This window comes from Neofelis nebulosa, chromosome 14, assembly GCF_028018385.1.
Source record: "Neofelis nebulosa isolate mNeoNeb1 chromosome 14, mNeoNeb1.pri, whole genome shotgun sequence".
In the NCBI taxonomy this organism is placed as follows: domain Eukaryota; kingdom Metazoa; phylum Chordata; class Mammalia; order Carnivora; family Felidae; genus Neofelis; species Neofelis nebulosa.
In genome coordinates, this window is record NC_080795.1 from 83,100,494 (window position 1) to 83,125,485 (window position 24,992).

Here is a 24,992-nt window from a genome sequence, read left to right on the forward strand (position 1 = left end):
GTCTGGTGGGGAACTGGTGGGACAGCCAAGGTTCTGGTACTGGAGTTGAGTGAGAGGAAAGCCAGGCATCAAGTTAAGAGGTAGGCACAGGCTGTGAGAACACCAATAAGAAAGAGCCTCAGTACTGGTGTGGGCTGGTCCTGGAGGGGGACATTGCCTGTGGGAGAGTGTGGGCCAGGCCTTGGGAGGGAGAGTGGGCCAGTGCAGCAGCTTTAGAATTCCCCCTACCCCGGAAGCTCCAGTTACCTTAGGATCCAGGGCACCAGGGAGGGAGGGTAAAGGTTAAGGTAGGTGGGGTTTCTTGGTGACAAAGGTGTACAAGAGGGGTTGTGGAAGAAAGCTCAGTGGGGATTTCCCTGCCAGGGGCAGCAACTGATTAAGGGACTAGAGGCCAGGAGCCTCGCAGGCCTGGCTGGAAGAGGTTCAGAGGTTAGAACCTCAACCTGTGCCTGAGGTGCCACAGGCAGGCCACTGAGGTCTGTGAAGGGTGCGACCAGCCGGGAGACATGGGACATGGTGGTTAGCAGACTATGCTGCCCATTCTTTGGGATACAAAGTCCTGTCCATGGAAGTCTGTGGAGACTGAGGGTTGGACTCATTCCAGGCCTCAGGGAGTCAGCCTTCATCCTTCCACCCCCACTGCCCCTCAGGGTCCTGAAGAAGCAGAAATCACCAGTCTAGACTCAAAAGGTGGGAAGGAATGGGCATTCCTCCCTGCCATTGGCAGCCACCCAGGGGTGACTCCAGGTGTAGGGTAGATGAGGTACTGGGACAGGACTTATGTCAAAGGCAGGCCTTGGATAAGCTGTTCTCCCCGCTGATTGTTCACGTGCAAATTTGGCGAATGCTTGCCCCAGCCTGGGGATAGTGAAGGTCAAAGGTCCCTGACCTCTACCAATAACAGGGGCTTTCACTCCTAGGGTTTTACTGTTGACAGTGCTCCCCAGAAGAGGGTGCCCACCTCCATGTGAACCCCACCACGAGTAGCCTACCAACTGACATCCTCCTGAAGGTCAGGCGCCCCTGCTGTCCACTCTGATGAAGTCTAGGCAGGCCTGTCTCTGCTGGGGTTCAGCTGGCTCTGGGATGACCTGGTTTGACTACATGTCTCCAAAGACTTTGGGCCTCTCAGCTCATACCTGCCAACCTGAGTATCAGGGGGCATTGCTAGGGCAGGGGGTCCCTGTTCCTGGCCTGCCCCTGACCAGCACAGTCCCACCCCTCATCTCAATTTGATTCATCCTGTCTAGAGCTTGAGGGCTGTGGGTGGCTGTGGAAGCCTCTCTGTCCCCTGGGTGGCCCCTCCCCAGAAGCAGCATGAGTCAGCTGTCTGTGGAGGCCTCCTCAGACAGTGGGGGTCAAGATGTGAGCAGCAGAAAGCAGAAAGAGGCCAGACTTTGCAACTTCTCCTGTCCCCATTTTCTCCACTGGCATTGAGAAGGGCTTGTTGGTGGCTGTCAAGCCTGAGGAGCAGCAGGAGCCCCTATGGGAAGAGTAGACACACCTCTGCAGGCCCTGCTGTACCTACTCGGGTGATTCTAGATCACTCTTGGGCTAGGCCTGAATTCAGGCTGGAGATCCTAAGCAGAGCCGAACAGCAGAGCCTAACCCCAGTTTCTGGCCCAGAGCAGACTAACCTGCCAGCTGCTTTGCATGGGGGGGTGGGGGGGGGGGGGAGGAAGAGGGTGGTTCTCCCGTGGCTTGGCCTGCCAAGCTGGCCCTCCCATGGGGAAGAAGATAGCCCTCCCGAGCAAGGGGACAGTGCCACACCCTCACGAAAGGTAGTGACATGACCTCAGGGCTGTGTGGGCAGGCTGCCACTCCCAGCACTGGACCTGCACCAACCTTGCCTCTGGGATGCAGCAGGGCTAGGAAGCCGCCCCCCAGACAGCCCAGCACCCCCTGTGGCATGGGCCCAGCACTGGATACATCAACCCGACACTCCAAGTTCTATCAAGAGTGGCATTTATTCTCCTCGTGGAGGTGCGGCGCTCCGGGGAGCTGGTGCTATTGTGCTTAGGAAGGAGGTCTGTCCGTCCGTCCGTCTGTCCGGCCGGCCCAGCCCCAAACGGGGGCGGAAGAGGGGCGCGGCCCGAGTAAAAATCCCGGCCTGTTCCGGGTGGGAGTATGTACAAGGCGGCGGGGCGCAGGCGGGGGTGGGGGCGGGGCAGGCCGGCGGCCGCAACCCCCACCCGAGGGCCCCCGCATCTCGGGCCCTACTCGTAGAATCAGTACAAAATAGGTGCTACCTAAACGTTCCTTCTACCTGAATTCGCTAAGTCGGTTATTGTGCTGCTTAGTTATGGGGGCGGGAGGGGGCCCATGGCTTTCCACGGCGGCGGGGTGTACGGAGAAGCGGGAGACCCTGGCCGGCCCACGGCCCTCTGGCCTTCTCCTTAGGTAGGTAGACAGGCGTGTGGGGGTTGGGTGGGGCGCCTGTGTGTGCGTGTGCATGCGGGTGTGCCCAGCACAGGAGGGCAGGCCCCAGCTTGGGAGCTGTGTGGACACGAGTTGCGGTATAGAGGGTTTGGATACGGGCCCTGCTGCGCTGGGCCCTCAGTCTGCTCCTGCAGGTGCGGCTCGGCGGCAACTCGGTGCCCACTGGGGTGGCGCTGACCAGGTCATACACTGCAGTGTGCACCTTTTGTCTGGCCTGGGGCCTTGACCCCACACAGCAGAGCCTAAGTGGCCGAGAGATGGAAGGACTGAGAGTCGGTATGGGTGGCCCTGGTCGCGCTGGGCCTCGGAGGCCCTGGGTCTGTGCCACCTGAGCTGAGAACACTAGGCCCAAGTCAAAGGTAGAGCCCAAGTGCACCCAGCACTGGACCTGGGCCAGGGTGGGGAAGAGGTAAAGGGGATGCAGGGTTGGGTCTAGGGGCCAGGCCTTTCTCTGCATGTGCGGCCCTCCTTGGCCCACCCAAACCTGATGGACGCCTGTCACGAGCGTGCAGCCCCTGCAGGCCGCTGCATCCCTGGCCGATTCTGCAGCGGGCCTGGCACATAGTAGGTGCCCAATGAACAGTTGGTGGGTAATGGATGACTGAAGGAGGGGTCTTGGGGGCAACCACCCCGCCCCTGCCCCCTGGAACCATTACACCCGCAGGGCTCTGCCGTGGGGGGGAGTAGGGAGGAGGAGGGGAAGAAAGTCTGCGCGTCCGGCCCCGCGCAATGTCCCTGATCTAGGGGCCTATGGGGTGGATAGGGCAGGGGGATACCTGATTCTCAGTAACTCTAGAGGCGGCGGCAGCTTCGCATGCAGTGCGCATTATTGCTCTATAGTCGGCATCGGACTAACTAAGAGGGAGAGGGAGCGGGCAGCCCCGGGAAGGGACGGGAGGAGGGCTGGGGCTGCATGCAGTGACGTCACAAAGGCGGCGGCCAATGGGGCGGGCCCTTGGGGCGGGGTCGCCGCCGAGGCTTTGGCATAGACGGGCGAAAGTTGGCAACAGAGTGGGGGCGGGGCCTGGGGCTCGAGGGTGGGGCCCAGGTGGGGGCGGGGTTCGGGGGCGGGGAAAGTGATCCCGGACATCCCAAGCCCCGGGCGTCGGCGGGAAGGATGGGGGCCTCAGCGCCCCTTCCCTGACCCGAGTGCAATCCGTTCATAAATAAAACGTACAAATACAGAAAGAAAGAAACCCGACGCGTCCGCAACCCCCCCAGGGGGCTTTACCCGCAAAGCGAATACAGAGAGGTGTGTAATGGGCCGTGCCCAGGCCTGCCTGCCGGGCCCCAGGATCCGTCCTCCAACACCGAATGCCGGGGGACGAGGGAGGGGGCCCCGGGGCAGGGCGGGAGTGGGGTCTGAGGAGGTCGGATAAGTCCATGCGATTCGATATGCGTCATTATTATTCGTTATGAAGGACAGAGCCCGGGAAGCTGGGCTGGAAGAATTCGGATTTGGCAGAGGATGCGGGGCGAGGGTGGGAGAGCGGCTTGGACTGAGGCCCCAGAAAGAACCCGAGGGAGAGGGGTGCCGCCGTCCGCCTCTCTCCCCGATCCCCAACGCGTCTATCACTCCTGGGCTTCAGTGAAGACTGAGGAGTAGGGACGCCTCTGCAGGCCCCTCCCTCCTGCTCTACCCCCTCTTTCCCCCACCTCCCCGGTCTGCTCCCCGGACGTCTAGGCCGCAGGCCTGGCCCTTGGAAGGTTTGGGAAAGGAGTGGGGAAGACCTGAGTCTCTGCGACGCGATCCAGGGGCGCAGAGGAGGGAGGAGGGGGGGTGCTCCCCACCTCACCCCACCCCGGTCTTCAGAGACCTAACTCGGAGATGAGGTTCGGTTCTGGGTCTCCTCGACCCTATTGCTGGGAAAAAGCCTGGGGCACCCTGGAGGGGAAGGGAGGGGGTTCGGGGTGGGTCTCCCCTCAGGACCCTATTGCTTGAAGGGGCCGACAAGGCCCCTGGCGGGCGGGGCGGGGCCGGGCCCCCTCCCTCTATTGCTGTGAGGAGGGGCCCGCCCTCCGCCCCGCCCCCCCCCCCCCCCCCCCCCGCCCGGGCGCTGGCGGAGACTTCCCTGGGGGCCCGTATTGCTGAGAGCCGCCCCGGCTGGGCTGGCGGAGGCACCGCCGCCCTAGGCCTGCACGGGGCTGAGCTGCGGCGAGGCGGCGGGCGCCTGGGCCGCGGGGCCGCCCCCGCCCGCGCCGCCCTTGAAGCATGCGGACTCGTAGTGCTTGTTGAGATAGGACTTGAGCGCGAAGCTCTTTTTGCAGCGCTTGCACTGGAAGTGCTTGAAGGCCGAGTGCGTCTGCATGTGCGCGCGCAGGTTGGAGCGGTCTGCGAAGGCCTTGCCGCAGTGCGCGCAGCCGAAGGGCTTCTCGCCGGTGTGGGAGCGCATGTGGCCCTGCAGCAGCCAGGGCCTCGAGAAGGCCTTGCCGCACACGCCGCACTTGTGGCGCAGGTCGTGCGTGAGCAGGTGCATGGCCATGGCCGGCATGGACACGTACACCTTGCCGCACGTCGGGCAGCGCCGCGCCAGCTGACTGTCCAGGCTGCGGTGCGTCTGCTTGTGGCGGCTCAGGTTCGACGACGTGGCGTACGTTTTCCCGCACTCGCCGCACGCGTGCCGGCCCCCTGCGCCGCCGGGCCCGGGCCCCGCGCGCGCCTCCGTGCTCACCCCCGCGCGCGCGCCGCCCCGGCCCGCGGCCCCGGCCCCCGCGCCGCGCGCGCCCGCCCCGGCCCCGCCTCCGCCGTCGCCGTCGGGAGCCGCCGCGGAGGCCGTGGAGGGAGCGGCGGCGTTGGCTGCTTTACGGCGCGAGCGCCCGTCGGTGATGAAGAAGGCGTCAGCCGCGTAGCCCTCGCTGACCGCCGCGTCGCCGTTGATGTAGCCGCCCGCGGCTGTGGCCAGCTCTGGGCGCGGGGTGGGAGGCGGTGCCGAGCCCGCGGCCGCCGGGCCCAGTTCTCCACGCACGGCCGCCGCGTACATGGGCTCTGGGGACGGCCCTTTGAGCAAGGCCGCCTCGGCATCGCCATCGTAGACGGAGGCGGGCCCCGCGTAGTCGCTGAGGTATCCTGAGGGCCGAGGCGGACAGACAGGCAGACACAGAGGGAGGGGAGGCGGGCAGCGGGCGAGACACACACGGGCAGGCGGCGGGAGACACGGGGTCCGGGAAGGAGGGGACCAGAAGAAGGACAAAGGAGAAGGGGCCGGGGTACCGCGGGGCCAGGAGGACGGAGGAGGCAGGGAGGGGAAGAGAAGAGAGGAGAGATGAGACTGGGCCGGGCCCCGGCTCCGCCCCCGCCGCCCGCCGGCCCCACCCTCACAGGGGGAGGGAAAGAGGCGCATCCTCGGGTGCGGCTGCCCCCCTTCCGCGGAGCCTCAAGGTCAGGGGGGAGGGGCGGCGCTTCCCTCGCCCTCCTTCTTCCACCCCTCCTCCCCCTCGGGTTCTCCCCACTTCAGCAGTTTTCCCTGATTATGCAACACACTGCGGACCCGCAGCGCACAAAGCCAGGACCGCCCACCGAGGGACCCCGTAGCTCCCGCCTCTCGAGGTTCCCAACTGCTCTTCCCCGCGGCACCTGGAACTCGCGCCCAGCCTTGATGCTGCCCCTCCTTGGTCCCCTAGGCCCCCCAACAAGCCCTGAAGACTTCTGCCTCCGGCAGGCCCTCCTACCCTCTCCACCCTCCTTCTTACCTCCCAGGTCTCCTACTACTCACTGAACTTGACCCCCTTCCAGCTCCAGCCTTCTCTTCCTCCATCCACTCTCCTTCTTCCCCCAGCTCCCTTCGGTCATCCTCCACCCCTGGGTCCTACCTTGTTACACATTGCCCTCTTCCCCCAGGCCCTAACCCGTTGTGGGCGCCTTCCCAAGCCTCAGGACAAGTGACCAGGGAGCCGCTGTGTTGTTGGAGAGTGCCGGGGCATTCCGCAAGGGGACACCTTCGGTGGGACAAGCTGCAGGCAGGCAGCATCATTCATGCTGGTAACTGCACTTGTTCTCAAGGCACAAGATGAATCTCACAGCCTCAGAGTCACAAATGCACACACCGAACGATGCAGCCTCTGGCTTCTTCAGGGTTACACCCAGCCTCCCAGCCACGGTCAACCCTGGAGTGCCCTCACAGGGTGGGTTGCACGAAGATCCCGGCAAACCACCTACTCATGCAGGGTCACACATGCGGCCACCCTGGACACACTCTCAGCCAGGGTCGCCAGTCACATGGGTGCCCAGCAGCCTCAGAGTCACATGGTCCCATGTAGTGGCACACAGGCAGGCACACACTCATACAGGGTCACACACAAGCGCACACAGTCACATGGCTGCACGCAGTCACATGGGCGCACACAGGCTCACACACAGGCTCACACAGGCTCAGGTCACACTGGTTCTGCCACCCCACGCTGCTGGCTCCCCCAGCTCTCTTGCCTGCATGCTAACAGTTGTCCTTGAACTTGGGCACCCTTACACAAAGAGCCTCCCCCTGACACCAGCACCATGGACCTCCCTACCTACAACCCTCCTGCTCACATTCTCCTCCCTGACCCTGGTTGCAGGGGAAATACTGCTGCTGCCTCTGCTGGTACCTTAGTCCTGACAGGTGGCGGCCCCCACTGGACCCATGCCTACTCCCTGGAACTCACAGCATTCTGCTAACCATAGCCAAAAGAGAGAGAGAGAGAGAGAGAGAGAGAGAGAGAGAGAGAGAGAGAGAGAATACTAAGGAAGGCCCAGGTTTCTGGGTGTGGGTTTGCATGCATCCAGGTCCTGTCATGTCAGCAAGTGCCCATATGACTGTATATGTCCTCGCATGCTCAAGGTGTGGGGTACTTTCTATTTCTGACCTTTGTTCTCCACCTTCTCTCCTGCACTGACACTCTCCCTGCCCGGGGCTTGGCTCTGTTCTGGCCTGCCTCTGCTTTCCCCTCTCCCACCCTCCTCCACAGTCCGTCCCCAGCCACTGCCTCCTTCTGGTTCTTCTTCCCTCAGGCCTATTTCCGGGGGCTCCTGACCCCTCCAGCCCCACACTCTGGCCCTCTGCCCCTTCCAGCTATTGCCTTGGGCCCCTTGCTGCCCCCAGACTCAGCCCAGCTCGCACCTTTCTCGTGCAGTCGCACTCCGAGGTCGCTGCGGGCGCGCCCGTAGGAGCTCTCGAGGTCCGCCGAGGAGAACGTGTCAAGTTTGACCTTCTTGACCAGGAAGGACCTGGGCATGATTCCTGCGGGGCTCCGGCGCTGCGGGCCTGCGGAGCCGGGGCGCGGGGGGGGCTGCGGCCGCGGCGGGGCCCCGTCACCATCCGAGGAGCGGCGGAGGCAGCACGGGTCCCCACTCTGGCCTTTGGATGCTGCCGCTGGAGTGCCGTCCTCTCTTCTCCTGCCTGCCCTGCCTTTCCTCCTCTCCTCCTCTGGACGCCTCTTCTTTTCCTTCCTTCTTCTCTTCTCTTCTCTTCTCTCTTCTCTTCTTTTCTCTTCTCCTCTCTTCCTTCTTCCTTCCTTCTTCCCTTCCTTCCTTCTTTCCTTCCTTCCTTCCTTCCTTCTTTCCTTCCCTCCTCTGGTCCCGGCTTCCCAGCCCGCAGTGCCGCCCCTGGACAGGCGGGGGAGGAGGCCGGGGGGTGGGGGGTGGGGAAGGGGGGAGCGGCTCCGTCCCGGGCCCGGAGGCTGCGAGTGGGTGCAGGGCTGGCCCGGCTCCGCGGCCCCCTTCCCCTCCCCCCCCCACCGCCGCGGCGGAGCCTCAGTCAGCGACCCCCCATGCCCCTGGGGGTGGAGGCGCCGGGCCCGGGGAACGCGGCGGCGGCGGCGGCGGCGGCGGCGGCGGCGGCGGCGGGAGCGCCAGCAGCTTCAGCACCGCGGCCAGCGCCGGCCCGGCCAGCACCTCGGCCAGCGACCGGGCGCGCTCAGCCGCCGCAGGCGGCGAGGGGCGGGCCGCGGGGGCTCTGCCGCCAGGCGGGGGTCCTCGGCGGGGGTCTCTGGGAGGCTTGCTTTATTGTTCTGCAGCCCGAGCGAGCGGCGGCGGCGGCGGCGGCGAGCGGGGGGCGGGGGTCCTCGGGGGGAGGGGTGCGCAGGGAAGGCGGGCCGAGGGAAGGAGAGAGGGAGGGACGGGGGCTCCGGGGGCGGGGCTCGGCGCTCGGACAGCTCCAGGGCCCGGCCTCCTGCGCCCGCGGCCGCCTCTGCCTGCGGCCGGGCCCAGCCTCCGGCTTTTAAAGCCCAGAAGCTGAGGGAGGGGGAGGGAGGGGAGGGAGGGGAGGCCGGCGGAAATGGCTGCGCAGGGCCGGGCCCGTCCAGGGTCTCCTGGGAGGGGTCTTGGGGATGCCGCGGCCCCCGCGTGTGTGGATTTCCCCCAGGCAGCTTCGGGAATGGAGGCCCAGCGGTCTGCGGCATTGTCGTGCGTGGGGGGAGAGGCAGAAACAGGCCTGGGAGTCCTGCGCCCCGGACTGGGGATCTTTTGGGGGAGGAACGCAGGGCGGATCCCAGTCTGGTCCAGCCTGCCTAGCTTTCGGGTATGGAGGCTAGGGATCTTCGGGGGCGAGAGGGGGAGGCGTGAGGCGAGGGAGCGAATGCTGAGGCAGCGAAAGCGCAGTGTGGAAGCGCAGCGCGCGCCCCGTGCCGCAGTGTCTCCCTGCCACTCGGTCACCCGGGCTGACCCCGTGCCCGCTGGAGAGGCCTCCCTCCACCCCCGCCTCTTTCCCAAGGGGTGGATGTCGAGTGCAGCGGCGACGCAGCGAGCGGGCTGTGAAGGGGGAGAGGGGCTGCCATGCTCTTGCTCTGGAAATGCGACTTCATTGGTGGTTTTACACCCTTCCGCGCGGCCGCAGCTCCCCCCGGCGGCTCCGCAACCAGGCGGATAACCCTTCCCGCGGCCGCCCGCCCCGAGTTTGCAGCCCCCATGACGTCAGGCCCAGCCGCCAATGGCCGGGAGCGGGGGTGTCGGGGGCTCCAGGCCGCACAATGGCCGCGCGCGGGGACATATGTCCTCAATTAGAGCCCGGCGCTGCCATTGTCCCCTCCCTCGCCTGCGCCGGGTGGTTCGGGTGTCCACGCTCTTTCGGAGCGCGCCTCCGCGCGGCCTGCTGTCACTGAGTACCAAGGTCGCGGGGGCGGCTCCGGGGAGTGTCCGGGCGCGGCCGAGCCGGGAGCGCGTGCAAGGTGGGGGCGCGCGCGCACCCGTCGCTGCACGCAGTGACCTTGTGCAGGGCGGCTCGGCGGGACCGCGGACACCGGCCGGGAGCGCGCGGCGGGCGGGCCGCACCGGGAGCGTGCGTGCGGGCGCGTGCGGGGAGTGCGGGGCCGGGAGCCACGCAGCGGTCTGCCGGCGCCCCGCTTCCGCCCGCGCCTCGGCCCCGGAGCCACGCAAGCGAGGGTGTGAGCGAGCTGGCCCCGCATCGGGGGGGGCGCGGCGGAGACTCCAGGGCCGCTTTGTGGCAGCGGCCGCGGCCGCGGCTGGATATTCATCTTGCGTGGCAGGAGTCCCCGAGGGGCGAGGACCGGGCGCCGCCGCCCCCTTATCGCGGAGCCGCAGCCGGCGAGGCCCGAAGTGGGGGCGGGGACGGGGACCCCCCCCCCCCCCGCCTCGGTCGAGACTGTCGTCCCCGCTCGCTCCCAGGGGGGGCCCGGCCGAGGCGCAGCCGGAGGCGGGGGGCCAATTAGCATTTTGATTGCGGGACTGGGGGCCCATCTGGACCGAGGCCTAATTACCGGGCAAACCCTCCGGGCGCCGGCGGAACGTGCCCGACGCAGTCCCTTCACCAGCCCCGTCCCCCCCCCCCCCTCCGGCCCCCCTCTGCCGTCTCCTCCCGGACGACCCGCCCCCTAACTCCTTCTGACTACACCCCTGTCCCCTCCGCCGGTCCCGGTCGCCCTGTCCCCCAGCCTTGTGCTTGCATTTCCCCGACCCCTTCCGTCATTCTTTCGCTCAGCTACCTGTCCTGTCCACGTCTTCTGTGCCTCCCCCCTTCACCTCTTTCGTCATTTCTCTATCCCTCCACCCAACTTCTCTGTCCCTCCATCCCCTGGCTCGCTGTCCGAGTCCCCGCCTCTCTGTCAATTTCCCCGCCCCCTGGGCTCCAAACCCTCTTGACGGACAGGGCGTCAGAGCACGGACACATGTGTCCCACGGCCGCGTGCTCCCGAGGGGACTATTCGGGCAGCCCTTGATCGCTCTCGTTTGGGTGGAGTCCGCAGCCCCTCGGGGCGCCTGGCGGGGAGGGGCAGGTGGGCCCGGGCCTTGGCCATCAGTCCGCAGTGGCCAGCGTGCAGAACGCACATGCGGCCCGGGCTCAATTACTTGGGCCTCCTCGCTCCACCTCCTTTCCAGCACCCCTCCCTCCCCTGCCGACATCCCCAAGGTCGCTGCGCCCCAGTCCTGGGGTCCAGCTGGGAGAGATGGTGATTCTCATGCCTGTGGAAAGTTTCAGCTCTCCTCCACTGGAGGCCACCCTGAATCTCCCACTGAGGGTTGGAGGCGGAGTGGGGGAGGTGGGGAGGGGACTTTGTTGCAGGAGAGGACAGGGTCCAACAAGGCTGCTTTGGCTCCCAGAGGACCCAGCCAGTTGAGGGATACTCTGACCCTCAGGGCCTTAGCACCCAGCGTGCTTGGTCTCTCCACCCTGTCCCCACAGAGTCTCTGGTCCTCAGAGACTCTGTTCCCTCTGACCTCTAGCCTCTTACCCATCTGGGGTGGGGGGATGTGGTATTGGTTTTATGTCCTGCCTCCCTCTGCTTCTGGGTGTGCCACCTCCAGACCTGTGCAGGCCCCATGTGGCCAAAGGAGAGACTCACAGTGTTATGTCCCCAGCACCCCACCCTCCAGCAGAGCCAGGGGCCCTGTGTGTGTGCTCATTCGTGGGCCCTGTGGTCACTGTCTCACCTGCCTGCACTCTAGTTGAGCTCCAGTCCAGTCTAGCCTAGCCTAGAGGGTCCATTCCTCCTTCAGAATCCCTCTCCCTGGCTGCCAAGATCCCACCCTGGTTAGGAGCCTCTTTTGGTCTGCCTCCTTGGCACCCAAACCCCCTTCCTCAGCCTTCTCTCCTGTAGGCTGGGGGAGTGGTGTTTTGTTTACCTGGAAGCTAGTTCAGATCCTGTGTGCGTAGTGGGCTGTCCCTGACCTGCTCATTCTGGCTCAACCCCCAGTTTCGTATCCGTGAGGTGAGACTCACAGCTCGGAGCATCCACTCTCCACCTGCTCCTAGAGCCTGTGGTCCAGCCCAGGACGCAGATGCTAACCAGAAGGATGAGTAGACCATAGCTTGGAGAGTGAGAGCAGGAAGCCTCAGAGACCAGGCCTGGGAGACAGTGTGTGCTTTGGCCTCTGCTCCAGAGGAGATGGGGTCGCAGATCTTTGAGGAAAAGCAGGAAGCCCGGGGCGGGGGGTAGTAAGCAAAATGGTTGGATTTATCCAGGTTTGGGCTTTTGCCAAGTGAGCTTCTGAAAGGGGCATCTGAGCCAAGAGGGTGTGCAGGGGAGAGGTGGCAGTGATTGTGGCATCCAAACAGAGTGAGGACGTGGGGGCTCTGCAGTGCTAGGGTCAGCAGGACTGAGCTGGGGCAGGTGCTGGTCTGAGAAGGGGGTGTTGAGCTGAAATGCCAGAGTGGGGGTCAGGGGACAGTTACTGGTGGTGACAGGGTCGAGGGCATAATTGGGGCAGAGGGCGAGGCCTTTGGCAGGAAGAAGAGGTCGAGACTGAGGGGCAGGGCGTTGAAGATGGTCACGGGAATATTGAGACCACCAGGAATTCAGGCCTGGCGCGGCGGTGGGGCGATGCCCACAGCAAGGGCTGGTGTGGGTGGTAGGCACAGCTGATGGCTCACGTCAGCTGGGACTCTTATGGAGAGGAGGGGGGAGGGGGCTGCAGGCCACAGCGAGACATGGGGCGGGGTGGGGGGTGGCTGAGGTGGGGAGAGAAGGCTGGCGGGAAGGGAGCAGGGTGGAGGGGACCTGGGACTCCCAAGGGAGAGTGAAGGCCCAGAAACAGGGCTGAGGTCATCGGTGGGAGGGGTTGCTGGTGTCTGACTGACCTTCCAGAACAGGTGATGTGTACTGGGTGAGGACGAGGGCGTGAGGCAGAACAGGTCCCCGCTGGGACAGGAGCTTTGGAGCTACAAGGGAGCGGTGAGACCACAAGGCAAGTAAAATTGTCTACTTGGAAAACACAAGGAGAAACAAAGATCAAACATCAAAGTGCAGGAAGTACAGTATTTGTATAACAAGGAGTTAATATTCTGATTACAGAATAGTTGCTATAAATGAATTCTACAGAACAAAGATGCTGACACCCTCAAGGGGTTAACAGGCAATTTACTACACAATAAATAAGAGACCTTACCAGAAAAAAACATGCAAATTAAGCAAGATACAAATTTCAGGGTTTTTAAAAATGTTTTTTTTTTTTTTTTTTTTTAATTTTTTTTTTTTTCAACGTTTTTTATTTATTTTTGGGACAGAGAGAGACAGAGCATGAACGGGGGAGCGGCAGAGAGAGAGGGAGACACAGAATCGGAAACAGGCTCCAGGCTCCGAGCCATCAGCCCAGAGCCCGACGCGGGGCTCGAACCCACGGACCGCGAGATCGTGACCTGGCTGAAGTCGGACGCCTAACCGACTGCGCCACCCAGGCGCCCCAAAAATGTTTTTATTATAGAAAATATCAGATGTACATAATAGTGCAGAAAGTCAGATAATGACACATGTGGCCGTCACCACCATCCCCCAAGACCGGCTCACAGCCAGTGTGGATTCTTTTCTGCCCCCTTTCCCTCCCCCAAATCTCAGATGTCATATCACAAAATGCCACTTTTCTCTTGGCAAGTAAACGATGACATGAGAGCACAAAGTGACACAGGAGTTGTGTGAGGGAGCCTCTGCCCCAGCCCTGAGCTGCCCCAGCCCCGGCTGGGGGCACCGGATGTGACAGGGCACTGCCCTCTTCTTGCTTCAGAAAGGATGTCCCCTCAGCTGCCTGTGTTTAGGGCCATCAAAGAGGCCCAAGTGGCCCAGGTCCGACTTTCTTCCAAGGGGTCCAACTGCCTGAACTGGTCAGACCCTCTGGCCTCATTGCAAGCCCGAGATAGAGTTTCAGTAAATGCCTTACGTGTGGAGGTTCCATCCGTTTTAACAACTACAATTGGTCTTTTAACCAATGCCCCTGTCGAGACACAGGACACTTCTGTCTCTCTCCAGGACGGTTCTTTGGGGGGCTTGTAAAGGAAGCTTGAGAGGGAGGGAGGAGCAGGAGAGCGAGCCCTGGGGGAGGGGAGGAAGTGCAGGGAAGAGAGGGCGACCAGGGGGAACGCCCTGGCAGCAGTGAGCAGGCTGTGTTCCTTGGAAGCTTGGCCAGGGGTCACCTGACAACTTTGTAGTTCTTACCCCAGTGTGGACCTTCCTACCCCCACCCCCCTGACCCCCCCCGGGGTTGCACACTTTCCACATTTTCTCCAGAACACAGAGGAAGAAAAGGCTGAATAGAAAGAGGCAGAGCAGGACCTTAGCGGGCTGTGGCATCACTACGCATGACTTAATATACATGTGACGGGATCCCGGGAGGGAAGAGGGATTGGGGGGGAAAAACGTAGAAATGGTCAAAAGGTTTCCAGATTTGATGAAAATTATAAAGTGACAAACCCAAGAAGGTCAACAAACCCTAAGCCTATGTTGCAGGAAGAGCACCGCACGAAGGCACATCATCATCAAAGGATGAAGGGAACTATTAAAAGCAGCCAGCCAGGGGTGGAGGCAGGAATCAACACGTGCTATGTACAAAGGAGCAAAGATAAGGATGACTGATTTCCCGTGGAAATAAAGCAAGACCTAACCCAGCAGATTGTGGGGCAACATCTTTAAAGGGGCACCTTCCTTTAAAGATAGAAGAGGGGCACCGGGGTGGCTCAGTCAGTTGAGCATCTACTCGGGCGCAGGTCATGATCTCAGGGTTTGTGAGTTTGAGTCCTGCGTCGGGCTCTGTGTTGACAGCTCAGAGCCTGGAGCCTGAATCCGATTCTGTCTCCTTCTCTCTCTGCCCCTACCCCCCTCCTCTCAAAAATAAGTAAACATTAGGGTGCCTGGGTGGCTCAGTCGGTTGAGTGTCTGACTTCAGCTCAGGTTATGATCTCACAGTTCTTGAATTTGAGCCCTGCATCGGGCTCTGCGCTGACAGCGCAGAGCCTGGAGCCTGCTTCAGATTCTGTGTCTCCCTCTCTCTCTGCCCCTACCCCCCTCCTCTCAAAAATAAGTAAACATTAAAAAAAAATTTTTTTTTAAGTAAAAGTGCTGGAAGAAAAACATTGTCAACCTAGAATTCTATACCCAATGAAAATATCTTTCAAAAACACAGATTAAATAGACTTTTCAGACACCCAAAAGCTGTAAGAATTCATCACCAGCTGACCCACACTACAAGAAGTCGTAAAGAGAGTCTGACGGACAGAAGAAAGTGACACCAGATGAAAATCTAGATCTCCACAAGGAAGTGAAAAGTATGGAAATTGTAACTAGGTAAATGTAAGAACTTTGTCTCTGGGGTGCCTGGCTGGCTTAGTGGCAACTCTTGATCTTGGGGCCATGAGTTTGAGCCCCACATTGGGTGTAAGGATTACATAAATAAATAAAACTTTAAAAAATTTTTGTTTCGGGGCGCCTGGGTGGCTCAGTCGGTTGAGCGACCGACTTCGGCTCAGGTCATGATCTCACGGTTTGTGAGTTCGAGCCTCGCATCGGGCTCTGTGCTGACGGCTCGGAGCCTGGAGCTGCTTCTGATTCTGTGTCTCCCCCTCTCCCTGCCCCTCCCCTGCTAATGATCTGTCTCTGTCTCAGAAATAAATAAATATAAAAAAATTTTTTTTTAATTTGTTTCTTTTCATTTAAAAGATAAGCAAATGATTAAATAGAATTAACAATGTATGTGAAATTTATAACATGTATGGAAGTAAAATGTGTACCTGGATAGGATAGTGTTTGGGCGGGGAAATGGGAGGACAGGAGGCAGAGTTCTTACAGCCTAAGTGAAGTGGCAAAGTCACTGGAACGTGGACTGTGATGAGGTAAAGATGTATCTGTAAGGAGTAAGGAAATGAAAACAGCACGACAGTGGCAGGTAATAACAAGGAAAAGAAATCATACAAAATTCTCGACAAATCCAGAAGAAGGCGGAGAAGGAGGAGAAGGAAGGCACACGGCGAGACGGTGGGTCCGAAGCAGCCGTGTCAGTCGTCACGTTACCCGGAAATGACGGGAGCGCCCGACTACAAGGCAGAGGCCGTGCGCTGGCTCAGAAACAGCAGGGCCCGGTTATATGCCGCCAACAACAAGCCGGTGGTGAGTACAAAGACAAGTTAAAATCAGGGTGGGAAAGTTACCCCACATAAGCGCTAAAGAAGGCAGGGTGCTGTGTTCATACTGGACAAAGCAGATTTCCAAATAAAGAATGTTGCCAGGGATCGAGAGGGTTGTTTCAAAGAAGGCCAAACTTTTGGCAAAAGCTGTGCCGGGACCACGTCCTGGTTGGGGATGAAGGACAGCCTGACACGTGGGATGTGGATAGCTGGACATCTTGGATTCCCGGGCCCCCTGATCTGGACCTGCAGAAGTGCTTCCTCTCCTTGAAGATGTACATGCCCTCTTCAGACCTCAGAGACGCCCTTAGGGTCGGTCTCCACTTCCCACCCCAGAGCCTGTGGCTCGAATGAAAGCTGTAGCTTAACCCATCCCAACACATGTTGTGGGCATGGAAAGGGGGGCAAGCACTAAACCCCAAAAGAGCTGTAGAGGGTTACAGTGTTCTTCAGAAGAAACGTCCAGGAGGGGCTGCGCTACTAGGGTGTGACGCACCTGTCCCTGCCGGCGGGCCACACAGGTCCAGGAACCACGGGGCAAGAGCATATGTGGCTCCCCCCCACACACACACACTCCGCCCAGTGAACCACTGGGAGCTTGGGCTCTCTGTCCCCACAGCTCCGGGGTCAGTCCCACAGGATGAGCGTCTCTGCCAGGGACACAGCTACAGTCCCACTGAGCTGAAGGCCATGGCTGCTCCCGGGGCACCCAGATTGAGGAGACTGTTAGCAGAGGCTATAGAGTGTGGACCCACGTTAGCAGAAAAATCAGTGAGACGGCTGCCTACCGCCACATGGAAGATGGAAAATGTACTTAATGAACTGGTTCTGGGCGAGATTTCCAGGAAAATGGTGAGAAGGCCTGCCACGTGTTGAATCGTGTCACCTGCAAAACAAAACAAACAAAACAATGACAGAAAACACAGCTCTGTTGAAGTCCTAGCCCCCAGTATTTCAGGATGTGACCCATCTGGAAATAAAGTCATTACAGATGTAATTGGTTAAGAGGAGGTCATAACTGGAGTAGGGGGGAGCTTTAATTCAACAGGACCGGTGTCTTTACAAGGAGACAAACCACACACACAAGACAAAAGACCATCATGAGAAGACAGAGGGAGATTAGCCGAGGGACACCAAGGACCGCCAGCACCACGAGAAGCTGGAAGAGGGGCCTGGAACAGATTCTCACTCAGCGACTCTGGCAGGAACCAGTCCTGCCTTCACCTGGATTTCAGACTTCTGGTCTCCAGGAGCATGAGAAAATACAGTGCTGTTATTTTAATCCACCCAGCAGTCGTAGGAAACCAGTGCAGTGCCAGTTGGCTTATTTTCACAATGAATGATATCACAAGTGATGAATGAGCTGGAGAGGGAACTGTTTAGTTTTCATGAAGAATTTAGAGAAAATATTTCCTACTTAGGACTTGCTGGATTGAAAAGTAAAATATTTTTTCATTCCCAGTCTCTCCAGCTTGTAAAAGGTACTCAGAGTGAGAAATGGCCTCTGAGCAAAGATCAGATCCAGAGCACCACCACAGAAATGCGTTCTCAATGTATAGATGAAGTCCAAAGTGAAGCCCTAAGGCCCCTGAGAGACGTAAAGCAGTATCTTGTAGACCCCGTCAGCTCGAGAAAAGGGCTTCTAAGGATCTCAAGGACACCGTCAACAGCACTCTGGGCTTCCGACTGGCTCAGTCAGAAGAGGTGTGACTCTTGATCTCTGGGCCATGATTGGAGCCCCATGTTGTGTGTAGAGATGACTTAAACAAACAAACAAACAAACAAACAAACAAAACAAACCCCAGCAACGCTCTGATTTGCAATCCAAGTAAAATGAGGTCTGCCTAGAAAAGACGTCTTGATGTACATCTTGTTCAATGTACTGGGGTATGATTTGATATATAGAAAACCTACATGGGGTTTTTAAAGGAATCATACTGTCTTGGACTAAAAGAGACAGAGATTGTTCAAAATGAAAAAGCACCTTTAGGGCTCAAAATTTCTGTGTGCAGATAGTAAGTCAGAACACGGGCCATTTCCTATGGAAAAGAAAGGATGACTCAGGAGACAGCCAAGAAGTGAGAGAGCAGAGTCAGGGGCCTCTGAGACCAACCAACCAGGAAGTTACTAGCGGAAAGCATAGATGGGTCCTGGTCAGGGAAGGCTTCCTCCTGGAGCAGATGTCTAGCAACGGGGGCTCAATTGCATTGCAGAATTTCTACTGACCATAATTGCTACATACTTCCCACCCCTCCCGTTCTTTAAATAAACTTTGTGCTTCAGGGGCGCCTGGGGGGCTCAGTCAGTTAAGTGTCCAACTTCGGCTCAGGTCGTGATCTCGCGGTTCGTGGGTTCGAGCCCCGCATCGGGCTCTGTGCTGGCAGCTCGGAGCCTGGAGCTGCTTCGGATTCTGTGTCTCCCTCTCTCTCTCTGCCCCTCCATCACTCGTGCTCTCTCTCTCTCTCTCAAAAGTGAATAAACATTAAAAATTTTAAATATGTTGGGATGAGCACTGGGTGTTGTATGGAAACCAATTTGACAATAAATTATGTTTAATATAAAGAAATAAAAGTGTTTTGTCTTGAAAAAAATTTTTAAATAAACTTTCTACCTCAGAATAAATTTATATTTACAGAAAAGTTGCAAAGATAATACAGATGCTTCCTGTACACTCTCCCCTCATCTTCCCCTAATGTCAATATCTTACATTTCTGTGGTACGTTTGTCACAAACCAAGAAGCCAACACTGGTATGTTACTATTGATGGAGCTCCAGGCTTTATTTGGAGTTTGTTGTGTTTTGTTTAAATTTTCTTAACATTTATTCATTTTTGAGAGACAGCGAGCAGGGGAGGGGCAGAGAGAGAGGGAGACATAGAATCGGAAGCAGGCTCCGGGTTCCGAGCTGTCAACACAGAGCCCGATGTGGGGCTTGAACCCACTAACTGCGAGATCAAGACCCAAACTGAAGTTGGCCGCTCAACTGCCTGAGCCACCCAGGCGCCCCTCCCCCTTTTTTATATGCTAACATTTTATTGGTTGCAGCAACCAATTCAAGGCACCACATTGCATTTAGTCTCCTTAGTCTCCTGTGGTCTGAGGATTTCTTGGTCTTTCCTTCCTTTTCATGACCTTGATTGACAGTACGGTCACTCCTGTAGAATGTCCTTCAACTGAGGTTTGTGTGATGTTCTCCTGTAGTTAGCCTGGGTTTGGGGAGGAGATCACAGAGGTGATGTGGTCTTCTCCTTGTGTCACAACAGAGAGTACATGATGTCAACATGACTTATCACTGATGATGTTAACCTTAATCGCTTGCTTAAGGCGGTGTCTGCCAGGTTTTTCTACTTTAAAGTTATTGTTTTTCCTCTTCCGTACTCTGTTCTTTGGGTGCAAGTGACTAAACCCAGCCCACACCCAAGGCTTCCCCCATATTTTCATAGAAGTGTCTATTGAAGATAGTCTGCCGGTCTCATTGATGTACATGGGGTGGGGGGAGGGGAGAGAACTTGTTTTGTTTTGTTTTGTTTTGTTTTTAGTTCACAGGTCTCTGCACTGAGCATCCACACAGCTGGGTTGAACCCACGGAAGGACACCTGGGAACCCTCATTTGCACCTGGACCTGACTTAGATGCAAGATCTCGGACTTGAGGACTGAACTGGGTGTCAAGGTGACATACTGGGGGGCCTTGGCGGGTGGTCTGTCATGGACTGCCTACAGTCATGACCCCCATAAAGCTGGTTTTCATGTACTTGGTAGACCGCTTCCATACTGACTCTCTGGGCTTGGCCATTGGGATATTAGCACGAGTGATGCATGCAGAGGTATAATGGGACTGTGGGGCACTGGGGCTAGTCCTCTTGCAACTCTCTCTCTTGGAAACCAGGAGCAAAACAGTCTGCTGAATGATCAGGCACCACTTGGAAAGAGGCCCTGGAGGAGGGGGGTCACCCTAGACATCTGGCCCCAGCCGAGCTGCAGGTGATGCAGCCAGGAGCACCCCAGCTACCCGCGGGGCAACCAGCCGGCTGGGCCCACCCAATCCGCAAAACAATGAGGAAGTAGTTGCTGCTTTAAGCCCTTAAGTTTAGGGTGGTTGGCTATGTGGCAATAGAGAAATGAGGCCCTTGTTCTTTGCCCCTCGACTCCTGTCCTCACTTTCTGCCTGCCCAGCTCAGGTCCCGTGGCCCAAAATGACAACCACTCCCTTGACCCCACACTCCTACAATACTGTCCTTAGTAATCTCCAACCCTTGTTAGACCAAGCTATCTGCCTATTCCACCCCTGCATCCAAGCAGCAAAACCTTGCTGGAGAAAAGCACAAAACTATACTCATCCTTTACTTACTTTATTTTTCATGTTTATTTATTTGAGAGAGGGAGGGAGGGTGCAAACAGGGGAGGGGCAGAGAGAGACGGAGACACAGAATCCGAAGCAGGCTCCAGGCTCAGAGCCGTCAGCACAGAGCCTGACGCGGGGCTCGAACCCACAAACTGCGAGATCGTGACCTGAGCTGAAGTCAGGCACTTAACCAACCGAGCCCCCCAGGTGCCCCAAGTTTTTCTCTTTTGCATAGAGTTCTACATAAGCCATCCAGAGTTGGCAGGACAGTTGCACAGTCTTCAAGTTCCCCAATTCTATCTTGTTGCATCGCTATCCTCAACACATGCGTTCTACCTCATGGTCTAAGTTGGTTGCTTGAGCTCCAGTCATTGTGGGTGCATTCCAGGCCGTGAGAAAAAAGGAAATGGCAAAGATACCAAACCCCTCCCTTTAAGGACACAGTTGGAAATTATACATACTGATTCTTACATTGCATCGGCCAGGAATTAGTCTCAAGACCACATACATATATCTATCTGCAATGGAGAGTAGGAAATGCAGTCTTTATTCTGTGGGACCGTATGCCTAGTGCAGGATGGGCAAGGAGAGCCTGCTTACAATTGCCATGTTTTCCCAATCCTCTCATCTTCTGCCCAGCCAAGAAATTTGTTCCTGCATGATACCTTTACACTTCCTGTCCCCTTCCCCAGAGCTCCACATGACCCCGCCTCCTTGTATCAGCTCAAGTGCTGCATCCTTGGAAAGGTCTTCCCTGACACCACCCCCCCCACCCCGGCTAGAGGACACCACCCCACCTCCAGCCACTTCAGCAGTATAGAAGTTAGCTCCTCGATATATGTGCCTCTATGATCATCAGCTCCAGGAGGGAGGGAACTTTGCCTTCCTAGATGAAACTGAGTCCGCAACCTGAAGGCTGAGAGATCTGAGCAGCCTCCCAGAGCCCAAGGGACTGGCATGCCCTTCTAACCCATCCAAAACTGACAGGCAGCCTGGGCACCCCAGGTCTGGCTCAGTCACATGGCACTCACCCAGTCAGCCTAGCCCCATGGCCTACACTTGTCACCTTCCCGCATAACATTGTCCCCCAACCTGTCCCAACCCCATCACTGCTGAGCTCTGTCCACCCTCTCCAGTCTGTCCCCCTGGTAAAAGCAGGGCACTCTGTCTGTCTGTAGGCAGACAACTTAGACCCTCTTCAGAGGGGCAAGAGGACCCTGCATTTGTGCCATGAATAACAATTGCTCCCTGGGGCTGCCTAAAGCAATTCCAGCAGTCCCTGGACCCTGCTGGGGACAGGCAGGGATGCTGGTGCCCCACTGGGTTTGGCCAGCTTGAGGATCAGGAGTTGGTCAGTGAGTGGCTCTGAGCCATGGTTCCAGGGAGGGCCAGCTTCATAGCATGTGTGACCTGGGCAGTCACACAGGGCCCCAATCCCAGCCCATACTGGGTTTTGTTGTTGTTGTTTTGTTTGTTTTAATTAAGCAAACTCTACCCCCAATGTGGGGCTTGAACTCACAACCCAGAGAACCTGAGTCACATGCTCTACTGACTAGCCAGCAAGGCTCCCCCATCCTGGGTTTGATACTCTAGCGTCTCCTTCTGGAAATTCTTAATAATTATTTTTAAAGCTTATTTATTTATTTTGAGAGAGAGAGAGAGAGAGAGAGAGAGAGAGAGAACGAGAAAAGAGGCAGACAGAGGGAGAGAGAGAATCCCAAGCAGGCTCAGCGCTGCCAGCACAGAGCCCAACGCAGGGCTCAATCCCATGAACTGTGAGATCATGATCTGAGCTGAAAATCAAGAGTCGGATGCTTAACCAACTGAGCCACCAGGCGCCCCAGTAACTTTTTAACAAGGGGCTCCGCATTTTCAGTTTACATGGGGCCTGAAGGTTCTGGTCCCAGTGACACTCACTGACACGATGCCCAAAGACTCGGGTCACCAGCATGGCGCTGAGGGGACATGCTGACCAGGAGAGCCACGCGGACAGCGCCAGCTGCCACTTCTGCCGGGTCCCCGATGGCCTACTGCCCTCTCTGCGCCCACAGCAGCTCCCAGTGCCCAGGACGTGGGAACACCCACTGGATTAGGGCATATGGGACTGCTATTCCAGCAGGTGTGGGGGTCAAGCTCCAGGGACACACGGGCCTGCCCCGCACGGCAGGCTTGAGCTCTGGTCTAGGGCTCCACAGCTTACTCCCCAGGAGCACTGAAGCAGCAACTCTGGGGGCTGTCTGCCAAGCTGTACCCTGGGCACAAGGCTGGACCTGTAGCTGTGCTCCATCCCACTGCTGACGGGACCAGGCACCGAGTCAGGCTGACCAGTCAAATTCTGACCCCTGCACGCTGCTCACTGTTCTGCACTCCCGAGCCCGGACAGGACCAGGTGAGTGTTGCTGCTCAAGGGAGGCCGTGTGTCCCACACCTGTCCAGTGAGGACTCCAAATTCCTGGCGGTGCTGCTGTTCATTACTCACCCTGCTCCTCCGGTTACCCTCAACCAGCTCAAAACTCCAAGGTTTGCTCCCTGAGGCCCCCGGAGCTGTGCCTCCCCGCCCCCTCCCCCCCCCCATCCCCGAGAGGAAACACTTGCCTGGAAGCAAGAGGTGGCTTTATTGAGGGGAAGACTAAGGTCCAGTGAAGGTGGGAAATCACAGGGAAAGGGAGACTGTACGCCTGAGGGGCCGGGGCAGTGCTGGGGCACCTGCCTTCAGAATCACACGTCCAGGTCAGACTGCAAGGTCTGTTGGCCATAAGCGCCGGTCTTGCGCTGCACGATGCCGGGGCTGAAGGTGGCCCCCAGCGGCCAGTGACGGACCACGTGCCTGTACGACTTGGCCAGGCAGTCAAAGTAATTGATGTTGAGTTTCCGGGCAATGTGACGGCCCAAGTATTCCATTTGCTGTGGGAATGGGTGGCGGTGAGCTGTCACCTGGACTGAGAGGACCTGTCACCTCTCCACCAGCTGCCAGCACTAAAGTCTGGGCCAAGGACCACGTGGTATTCACACTCTGCCTGGGAGACGGCCCCATCTGAAGACCCCAAGCAGTGGCAGGCCTCCTATGGAACCGAGGAGGGAAGGGGCCCCAGGGTGGACTGGGGCAAGACCCACCTCATAGCGCTCCGACAGCTGCACCAGCACCAGCGGCTCCAGCTTGTGGCCACATAGAACCAACTGGAAGAAGCACCTTCCATAAGCTGGAGAGGGGCAAGCGGCTCAGCCAGAGGCTCTAGGGGATAGCAGCTCCGGTGGGGAGAGAGCTGGGGGGGGAGGGGAGGGGATGAGGGAGAGGAGAAGGGGCGCGCGCGCGCGCGCGCGCGCGCGTGTGTGTGTGTGTGTGTGTGTGTCTTTGAGGACCGTGGCGGGGGCGGGGGAGGCAGTGGGCCGTCTAGCCAGCCCCGCCACACTCCCGGAGCTGTTTCTCTTGCACACCCTTCCCCCTGCCCACCGTCCGTGGCCGCGCCGGGCTTCACCGTCGGAGCTGAGCGCCAGGCGCACGTAGACTAGGTGCATGGGGCCCTGGCACACGGTGCGGCCCTGGACGGAGAAGTGGTACGTGCCACGCGTGTGGTTCAGCACCAGGCGGCGCCGCGGCAAAGACGAAATCATGAGCCACAGGCCGACGACCACGCCGCATGCGGGGAAGCCCCAAGTCTCCTGCTTCTGCACCTGCGGCAGCCACAGGGACCTGAGCAGCCCGGGGTTTCGGGGGCGGGGCACCGAGAGGTGAGTCCAGCCCCCCGGGAGGAAGGCGGTGGGGGGCGGGCCCAGGAGTTCAGACCTGGCTCACGAGGCCGAAGCTGACGAGGAGGAGGCAGACGACGAAGAGCAGTGTCCCCTTCCACAGCGTGTCCAGGTAGTACTCAAGCACGAAGACTGGGGGCGGCGCGGTGGCGGTGCGTGAGGACAGCCGGTCCCCGCTGGCAGCCGGCGGGGGTGGCGCCGGAGCTCCGCCCGGAGCAGCCGGCCCCGCGCAAACCTTATCGCCGCCAGCCCAGGGCTCGGCCCCGCCCCCGCCCCTTCCGACTCCAGGCCCCGCCCCCATGCAGATCCCGGGTCCAGGCCCGTCCCCTCCGCCGCCAACCCCGCCCGGGATTTTACGCCACCAGGTTCAGACGTTAGGCCCCCGGCTCCCGCACCCGCCCTGCTCGGGTTCCGGGTCCGCGCGCACCATTGGGCTGCTGTTGGATGAACGGGTAGAAGCTGTTGTTCTTAAGGCGCTTGGCCAGGTGGCGCTCGGTGCAGAACAGTCCTAGGGCCCAGAGCTGGAAGCGCTTGCCGCCGGAGGTGGTGGGCAGGCCGCCAACCCGGCCCTTGGGGGTCTGGGGTAGGCACAGAGGGTCAGCTGGGCTGCTAGGAGGTTGGCACCGCCCAGAGGCTCACAGTCGCACTTCTACCTGGGAGAAGAAAGGCTCCAGGGCTGCGGTCCAGGAAGGAGCGGCTTTCAGACAAAGAGCAGAGGAGAGAGACACCAGGTGGTGGTGTAGGCTGGTGTAGGCTGGGCGAAGCCCGGGTTCTAAAAGTTCTGCACAGCGCGTTCTAGAAGGGGCTGTTCTGTTGACTGTCCCTTCTGCCGGGAGTCCTCGAGCCCGACCCTGAAGTGAGCCTGCTCTTCCCCACCAGTCCCCACACCACCAGCGGCCCCCTGAGCAGCCCGGTTCACAATCCTCACCTGAAGGCAAGGTGGCTGGATGTCCCAGGCCTAAGCTGCAGGGATATCTGCAGGCAGGCGCCCCACACTGAACCCCATGGCTGAGTAGGGCCTCCCCCTTTCCACTGCCACTTCTGCCCAGGCAGAGCCTCAAGCACAACCACGGGCACAAACATATCTCAGTGTCCCTGTGAACAGGATACACACACCCAGTCCAAGACTCAAGCCCAGCAGTGAGTCAGCA

The 24,992-nt window shown here is 59.1% G+C and overlaps 2 protein-coding genes across 2 annotated transcripts; both read right to left on the reverse strand.

Annotated features, from left to right (window-relative positions):
• Positions 1-1,948: 1,948 nt before the first annotated feature.
• SCRT1 (scratch family transcriptional repressor 1) lies at positions 1,949-8,597 on the reverse strand. The gene is made up of 2 exons (XM_058699445.1): positions 7,533-8,597; positions 1,949-5,506 (listed from the first exon to the last, which is right to left on the reverse strand). The coding sequence occupies exons 1-2, from the start codon at positions 7,645-7,647 to the stop codon at positions 4,569-4,571; spliced, it is 1,053 nt and encodes a 350-aa protein (XP_058555428.1). The 5' UTR covers positions 7,648-8,597; the 3' UTR covers positions 1,949-4,568.
• Positions 8,598-22,690: 14,093 nt separating this feature from the next.
• TMEM249 (transmembrane protein 249) lies at positions 22,691-24,847 on the reverse strand. The gene is made up of 7 exons (XM_058698974.1): positions 24,838-24,847; positions 24,495-24,769; positions 24,269-24,419; positions 23,879-23,973; positions 23,571-23,766; positions 23,209-23,294; positions 22,691-22,998 (listed from the first exon to the last, which is right to left on the reverse strand). Exons 1-7 carry the CDS (start codon positions 24,845-24,847, stop codon positions 22,813-22,815), a joined length of 999 nt encoding a protein of 332 aa, XP_058554957.1. The 3' UTR covers positions 22,691-22,812.
• Between the last annotated feature and the right edge of the window lie 145 nt (positions 24,848-24,992).

Bases quoted from the DNA above. Each gene is read 5' to 3' on its own strand.
- SCRT1 (XM_058699445.1), bottom strand. From the start codon at position 7,647: ATGCCCAGGTCCTTCCTGGTCAAGAAGGTCAAACTTGACACGTTCTCC. The intron at 5,507-7,532 runs GTGCGAGCTGGG...CTCGGCCCTCAG, and splicing joins AGTGCGACTGCACGAGAAAG to GATACCTCAGCGACTACGCG.
- TMEM249 (XM_058698974.1), bottom strand. The intron at 23,974-24,268 runs GTGCGCGCGGAC...CGCCGCCCCCAG, and splicing joins CATCCAACAGCAGCCCAATG to TCTTCGTGCTTGAGTACTAC. The intron at 23,295-23,570 runs GTGAAGCCCGGC...GCCCCTCTCCAG, and splicing joins CCTGGCGCTCAGCTCCGACG to CTTATGGAAGGTGCTTCTTC.